Source organism: Lathyrus oleraceus, chromosome 5 (genome assembly GCF_024323335.1).
Source record: "Lathyrus oleraceus cultivar Zhongwan6 chromosome 5, CAAS_Psat_ZW6_1.0, whole genome shotgun sequence".
NCBI lineage: Eukaryota > Viridiplantae > Streptophyta > Magnoliopsida > Fabales > Fabaceae > Lathyrus > Lathyrus oleraceus.
Genome location: NC_066583.1, coordinates 622,019,170 through 622,027,774, shown reverse-complemented (window position 1 = coordinate 622,027,774; position 8,605 = coordinate 622,019,170). Strand labels below are relative to the sequence as shown.

Below are 8,605 nucleotides of genomic sequence, written 5' to 3'. Positions count from 1 at the left end.
TGTTGAACGACGGTTACAAAATAATAACCATAACAAATTATTAAATGTTAATTAAACGTGAATAAAAAACTATATATTGAAAATGTCATTTGATGGAAAAATGTTTAAAAGCCGGTGTCTTTATATGGCAAATATATATATATATATATATATATATATATATATATATATATATATATATATATATATATATATATATATATATATATATATATATATATATATATATATATATATATATATATATACATATATATATATATACACACGTAAAAGTAAATATAATTATTTAAAAGAAGAAAAAAGGAAAAGATATACTCTACTTACTACTAGTATTCTCTTAATATAATACTCCCATCAGAATTCAGAATGTTGAAATATTACAAAGTTTTGGCATTTTGTATTGCCACGTGTCTTATTTTAATTGGAGAGTAGCAGCAGCGTAGTAACTGCAAAAATAGTTTGTACTGAACAATCTTAGCGCGGAAGAATAAAGTTTCTGAAACCGTTTGAAGCAACACAGCAGCTCACGCAATCCTCACACTCACACAACAAACTCTCTCTCTCTCTCTCTCTCTCTTAGGGTTTCTTTCTTCTTCTTCATCATCCTCATCGTAGCATTCTTCCACCACAAGGTAATGGTATCACTGATCTTCTTCATTATTGCATTGCATCGCATTTTCCTTTGAACTTCATTTTACTATTATCCTTTTCAGATGTACCGAAAATCTGATTTGGAATACTACCGGCGTAGATATTTCCTTGAGTTGAAAGATGATTACTACCATAACCTCCAAATTACTGACTCTACATTCCGATGTCCATTCTGTTCCAACAAGGATTATCACTCTTTGACTGACCTTTTGAGACATGCTTCAAGGATTGCCTCTGACTCCCATGGTGAGACTGTCAGAGAAATTGCTAAGCACTCTGCCCTTGAAAGGTATATTCACTTTCAAATTTCTCAACATAATATCAATGTTGATACCGATATGTCACTTACTGTAACTAGTGCTGAGGCTCAGTCGTTCAATGTGAATGTTTCTAAACGTAAGTCACCTAGAGTGAATGTTGCTGATCATAACTCATTTTATGCGAGTATTGGTAAGCCTCACTCAGTTGATTTGAATGCTGTTAAGGATCACTCACTTGATATGGTTATTGCTGAGGATAGGTCACTTGATGTGGTTATTGCTAAGGATAAATCACCCATTGTGAATACTGCTGAAGATGAGTTTGTTTGGCCTTGGATGGTAGTTCTGGCAAACAATGTTACAAATTATGACCCCAACTGTCGTAAGTATATAGGAAAGAGTCATAAGAAAATTAAGGAGGAGCTCTATGCTAAAGGGTTTCAGCCACTGAAAGTTACTGCACTGTGGAATATTAGAGGGCAAACACCATTTGTGATTGTTGCATTTGGAAAAGAATGGGATGGTTTCAACAATGCTTTGAAGCTAGAAAGAAGCTTTGAAGCAGAACACTGTGGTAAAAGAGATTATGTGGGTTTAAGGGAGCGAGGAGGTAAGCTCTTTGGGTGGATGGCACGTGCAGATGATTATAATTCTAGGGATATTGTGGGCAAACACCTCCGGGAAAATGGGGATTTGAAAACCGTTTCTGGAAAAGAAGCTGAGGATAATAGGAAAGCCTTGAGGCTTGTATCTGGTTTGGCGAACACTTTAAAGCAAAAGAACATGGAATTGGAACAAACGGCAAGCAAGTATGCTGAGGCTAATGTGTTTCTGAACAGAGTGATGAACCAAAAAGAGGAGATGCTTGAACACTTTAACAAAGGTATGTTGATGCCTACAGTGGATTGTTCGAATTAATAGGAGTATTCTGTTTCACTATGTTTAGAGGTGAAGTACTTGGTTTCTGTTGTTATATTTATCCTTTCAGTATAGCTTATGGTCTGATGTATTTTGGATGTTGATGTGCTTTTTTAATATTTCATGGTAGCTGAGTTTGTTTCACTGTTTCATTAGAAATAAGCAAGATGCGGAATGCCGAACGCAGTTATCTGGAAAATGTGTCCAAGGATCATGAAAAAGCCATGCTGGAATTGGAGGCTCGGAGAAAGGAACTTTCGTCCCTTGAAGAGAATCTGCAGAAGCGTCAAGCAGATAATCATAATGAGAGAAATAAGCTATATCTTGAGAAGAAAAATGTATTTTTCAATTTATAATAGCAATGCTGATAATTCTCTCTTATTAACATTCTCTGTAGCACACATTTTCTAATTGGTCTATTTCTTAAAATTTGAACACAATTCCTTGAAAGTGATCAATTTACAAAGGAACTAAATTGACCTCTTTAAAAAATGTGCTGTTATCATTCCTTAATATATGGATGATTTAGTCAAATCATGTACACCAATCCTTCTTATTTTAACTTTAGACTGGTTAAATCTGTTTTTCATCCCATTGTTTACAGAATGAGATGGCCATAGAAGAGCAACAAAGGGCTGATGACAAAATGATGCGTTTGGCTGAAGAACATCAGGCACAAATATCATTTTCCTTTTATATGCAGTATTTAATTATGTCACATGTATCCACGGTAGTTTTGAGGACTCTTTTGGTTGGATGTTGCAGAAAGAGAAAGACAAACTTCACAAGAAAATCCATGACCTAGAGAGAGGACTTGATGCAAAGCAAGCATTGGAATTGGAAATTGAACGGCTGAGAGGAGCTTTCCATGTAATGAATCACATTGGAGAGACTGATCTGGAAGAGAAGAAAAAACTCGAGGCGATCAAAATGAATCTGCGTGAAAAGGAAGAGCAACTGGAAGGGGTGGAAGATCTTCAACAAACATTGGTTATTCAGGAGCGCAAAACTAATGACGAGTTGCAAGATGCCCGCAAAAAATTAATAAGTGTATGTTTCTTTCTCAGCATATAAATGTTAATAGTATGATTTTAATGTCTTTTGGCCACAACATGACTAATGGTCTGAAAATCAACTCTATAATCAATGTATTTTGTAAGTAATCTCATACAAAATCATGATAAATTGTTTTATTTGTTTGAATGACCTTGGCAAACTTAAGAAGAAATGTTGGGTTAATTATATTTTTTAATTGACATACAGCTGTTTATATAATACTTGCAGAAGAGTGTCCTGTTTTGTAAACATTCAAATCATGTAGTTGAAAACTTATTTAGGTTGCTTGGAAGACAATGTCTTGTTCACATGTACTAACAATAGCCAATGCAAAATGTTTGGTGTTTTAACCTTAGTTTATATATCCAAGGAATTGCAAATTTTCAATGTATTGTCCTATTTTGTGAAACATGTGTGGTTCCTTGTTTCAACCGTCTTTTTGCTATCTAGTTGTTTGTGTCCAAAGATGATGATTTTAATTCATTCCGCATTTTTGGTAAAAATTGGTAGAATCAGATCAGGCCTATGAAAGAACAGAATTTCTGTAATCTGATTAGTTTTGTTCATGTAATCTGATTTCCTTGTTCAAAGTGGATTGGCTGCCCAAAGAACACTTCTCGAGTCATAATTTCTGTGAAAAGGATGGGAGAACTTGATATTAAGCCGTTTGTGGATGCATCCAAGAGAAAGTTTCCGGATGAAGGGAATGGGAAAGCAGCTCAGAGAAAACTTGCTGATGAAAGGAGAATGAAAGCAATTCAGTGGTGCTCCCAGTGGGATGACTGTCTTAGAGATCCAAGCTGGCATCCGTTCAAAATTGTAACTGATAAAGAAGGGAATTCCAAGGTATAATGACTTCTAGAATTATGTTTGTTAAAGTTAAAGTTAATATTTTCTCTCTCTCAATTTTTAGGATGATTCTACAACTCAAACGTGTGACTTCAACCCTTGTATTAAAGACATTCCTTTGGACATATTTATTCCCTTAAAATATAGTGCATCATTTCTTAATTTCTTTGATTACAAAGTGTTGAAATTCCAAAACCTTGTGAGAGTTAGTTGCTACTCAAAACCAATTCATTTCATTCTACAAGATTACACTGATGGATCAGGACAAAGCGTGATATGCATGCTGTTAGTCAATGTTATGAAATTGCAGCCATAGCGGTGGTATTCTCTGCTATAATGTAGCAGAATTTGGACAGACTGTCACTGTTCCAGGATCTCTAATTTAGTACAAAATGTTTGTCAAATAGCTGCTATAGTGGTGCTACAACACTATAGTGGTGCTACAACACTACTGCATAGTGTAATTTTAAGAATCCTCTATTTTCTATCTAAAGAAAATTACTGGTCACGTAGTCGTTGGCACATTTCTTTTCATGATGAAAATTGCATAGACCATGATCTAATATATGTTTGATATATTATGCAGGAAATTATAGATGAAACTGATGAAAAACTGAATAGTTTGAGGGATGAACTTGGAGATGAGGTGCATGATGCAGTAGCTACAGCTTTGAAGGAATTAAATGAATACAATCCTAGTGGGAGATATCCAGTACCTGAACTCTGGAATTTTAAGGAAGGAAGGAAGGCTTCGTTGAAAGAGGGTGTTGAACATTTAATGAGGCAATGGAAGTTGTCAAAGCAAAAGAAAGCTTGAGGCTTCATGAAGGCAGTAAGACTTAAAATTAGACTTACACGCAGAAAAAGTTTACTGCGTACTGAATAGTCATTTGTCTCCTTATTTAGTTGGGTTTAAACTTTTATCTTGAAACATGCATGTAAAGTTCATTTGGAATCGTGCCTGCCTTAGAAACAAAGCATTATACTTTCTATTTAGCTAGAACCGTTTCTAAACAATTAAGTGCGGTAATATAGCAAAGCTAGAATTTTTCACACTAGTTTTTCAAATGCTGCAATTTATGTCCACATTTTGCGTTAGTTTAGATTTATGAGTGCCTAGAGTGTATGCGTTTAGGCGAGCCTCTTGTCCACTTGTTGCAAAGTAAATCCTTGTACACTTTTGGATGGACCTGGTGCTCTCAAGTTAGATGTCTTGTAAAATATCTAGATCTTCTTAATTTGTACACAAAGACACATGTTAAATTAATTTCATAAAATTGATTTTGACTATAATTTTTTTTACTAGAATTGAGTTGAAATAAAATAAATGGTCATTTACCAACAAAATACTCATTCTTGTATGGAATGAAATGAAATAAAATAAATACTTCTTTTTGCCAATAATCATTTAAATAAGGGAAATGCTTAATATAAAAAAAAAATATTATCATAAGAGAATTGCGAATGAGCTGACACAATATCTATCTGTTTTTTTTTAATTTACGTTAATCACTTATTTTTTTCTCTCTTATTTTTAATGATACATTTATTTATAACGTTAACGTTTTGTTTATTTATCTTTTTTTTTTATCCTCATTCTTTTTTCCTATTACATCTCTAATTTTCTTCTATTAGACCATTGTTCGATATGTTATATCCTTATAAAAATGGACTGACTTCCGGCAACCTTTGGCACTCACCTGTGTGAGTTTTTCACACATACATTTTGAGAAGCAGTATTTAACCACAATTACTCTTGTTTATTCTTTATTCTTTATGATGGTTTTAGTTTTTTTCTTTCATGTGTTAATTTTGTAGAAATCGTTGAAAAAATGAGAATAAGTTGTTGAAATAGAAATTGAAAATAACGAGAATCAAGGGATGTCGACCACTTCACCATGAATCCATGTACGCCACTTCCATTCCTCTTCTGTCACAAATTTTGACTTGATTTCTTTCCTCTATTGCTTATATTTATAATAATACGAGCATTTACACAATTGGTTACAAAATATTTGATTTTTGATTTTTAATCTATTCTAGTAATGAAAAATATATACCAGGATGACCAAATCATATCTTATACATTTGATTTTCTAATTTATACTATGCATCAAAAATATATATGATTAAGGAAAAACAAATAATTCCTTATTAACACCCCCTTCAAATTGATGTCGTTGATTAAGGAGCATCAATTTGTTAACAAGAAACTCATGACATGGAACATGAACCACCTTCGTAAAAATTTCTAAAATCTGAAGTTGAGTATTAACATGGGAAAGTGATATTAGTTGATCATCATAGGCATTACGAATGGAATGAAAATTGATTTCGATATGTTTGGTGTGTTTATGAAAAACGGGAATTGCAACAATTTGGATGACACTTGTATTGGCAGCATAAAGTGATGTAGGCTCTGTTTGAGAAAATATAATCTCAACCAAAAGACCGTGAAGCCAAATTATTTTTTAACAAGCAACAAATGTAGCATGATACTCATATTTAGTGAAAGATTTAGAAACTCTTGCTTCTTTTTACTTTTCCATGAGATCATGGAAAATCCAAGAAATATGCACCAACCGGTGATAAATCGTCTAGTGTCAGGACACCCTGCCCAATCAGCATCACTATAAGCATTCAATTAAGGACCTATTCCAGAAGGGAAAAATAAACCACAATGTGAGGTTCCTTTTAAGTAGTAAATTATATGGCGAACTGCTGCCAATTGAAGAAGGCGAGAAGAATGCATGAGTTGACTGGTTTGTTGAACAACATAAGATATGTCAGGGCGAGTAATAGTCAACTAATTAAGACTAACCATAAGTTGTCGATACAATAAAGGATCAGTTAAAAGAACGTGATCATCACGATGATATTTAACATTAACCTCAAGAGGAGTATCCACCATATTAGCTGTTTGGAGACCAGCCATAGAAATTAAATTCATGGCATACTTGGGTTGATGGAGAAAGATGTCCTTAGACGTTGAATTAACCTCAAAACTAAGAAAATAATGCAATTTGCTAAGATCTTTCATACGAAATGAGACTTGTAATTGTTGTTTAAGTCGCTGGATGGAAGCATGATCAGAACCAGTGATAACCATATCATAAATATATAAAATTTGGGTAAAGTAGAACTCAAGTAGAGTGGAGCTGAATTTCTCATGCCATGCCCTAGGCGTATGTTTCAAGTCATATAAGGAACGTTTAAGCTTGCACACACCCTTAGATGAAGAGAATTGACCTCGAGGGGAGTCATATAAATATCTTCAGTCAAGTCACCATGAAGAAAAACATTATTCACATCCATTTGATAAAGACGCCATCCATTAGAAGTAGATATAGAAATTAGAGTGTAGACAATTATGATTTTGACAACCAGTGTAAATGTCTCATCATAATAAATTATGTATTCCTGCTTATTTTCCAAGGCAACCAATCGAGCCTTGAAACAGTTGAGTGACCCATCATAACTCAATTTCATATAGTACACCCATTTATAGCCAATGAGTTTTATATTAGTAGGACAAGAAACAATATCTCATGTGAAATTCTCTTGAAGAGCTTGAAGCTCTCAATTCATTGTTTTTATCCAACGCACATCTTTAACATCCTGCGAGTAACAAGTAGGAATAGATATGCTAGAAAGTGAGACACTCGAATACATATGTGAGGAATCATACCTTTCTAGTGAATATCTATCGGGTGCTCGAGATATTCAACCAGAACTACGTGGTTTAACAAGTATCAGATCAAGTGGCTGATCAAGTACCATATCAAGTGATGGGTCCACATCGGGAAGAGGAGTGGGAACCTATTATTTGTGTTTTCTAACATATATGTGACTTATTTTATAATGTGTTATAGATTGATGCATAATAAAAAATTTAGGAAGCTTAACAATATCATTCATGGAAGAAGAAACATGAGGAAACATAAACTGATTATAAAAAAATGTCACATACCTAGAAATGTGAAAATGTTGATTAGAGACATCATAGCACACAAAGCCCTTATGAGAATGACTATATCCCACAAATGCATATTAAACAGATTGCGCTCCAAGCTTATGTCTTTCAAAACGGGGGTAAGTGAACAAAACACACACATCCAAACGTATGTAAAGCATTTTAATCAGGATGAATTTTAAAAAGACAAAAGAAAGGATAATCAAAATCAATAACCATGAATAGAAGACAGTTGATCAAGAAGACAGTTGTGGACAACACTTCTACCTAAAGTCGGGATGGCATGGAAGCTTGAAAAAGTAAGGTTCATGTTACATCAAGCAAATGACGGTTCTTGCATTCTTCCATTCCATTTCGTTAAGGTGTATTAGGACAAGATCTTTGAGACAAGATGCCTTTCTGTTTAAGGTACTCTTGAAACTCATGCGACATGTATTCACCACCAGATTCAGAACGAAATTGTGTAACACTAGCTTGGAATTGAGTTTCAACATATGTAAGAAACTTCTTAAACATAGAAAACACTTCATATTTAGACCTAAGAAAATATATCCAAGTAAAACGACTATAATCATCAATAAATGTGACAAAATATTTATAACGATACGAGAAACTACATGAGACATTCCCCATGCATCACTATGAATCATCTCAAAACAAGTGGAAACACAACGTGTGTCAAGCAGAAAAGGAAGTGTTTTACTTTTACCCAATTTGCAAACTAGACATGGAATAGAGGCATTACAAACACCATTTTTATTTCCCAATAAACCAATTTTAAATAAATGAGACCAAATGATAAAGTTTGGATGACCCAATTTTCTATGGCAATCCTCATAAGAATTCAAAACATTATTACAAGCAAGAGATAAATGACTGAAAATAATTTAGAGTG

The 8,605-nt window shown here is 33.7% G+C and overlaps 1 protein-coding gene across 2 annotated transcripts; it reads left to right on the top strand.

The window, feature by feature from the left end:
* Window positions 1-500: 500 nt before the first annotated feature.
* Window positions 501-4,790, top strand: LOC127087191 (factor of DNA methylation 4). Of its 2 annotated transcripts, XM_051028059.1 has the most exons (8): window positions 501-635; window positions 717-943; window positions 1,175-1,797; window positions 1,989-2,170; window positions 2,437-2,505; window positions 2,598-2,882; window positions 3,480-3,734; window positions 4,324-4,790. In XM_051028059.1, the coding sequence occupies exons 2-8, from the start codon at window positions 717-719 to the stop codon at window positions 4,552-4,554; spliced, it is 1,872 nt and encodes a 623-aa protein (XP_050884016.1). In that variant the 5' UTR covers window positions 501-635; the 3' UTR covers window positions 4,555-4,790. The 2 variants fall into 2 exon arrangements, with proteins under 2 accessions (XP_050884016.1, XP_050884015.1); XM_051028058.1 differs by having other exon boundaries at window positions 717-1,797.
* The last annotated feature ends 3,815 nt before the right edge of the window (window positions 4,791-8,605 follow it).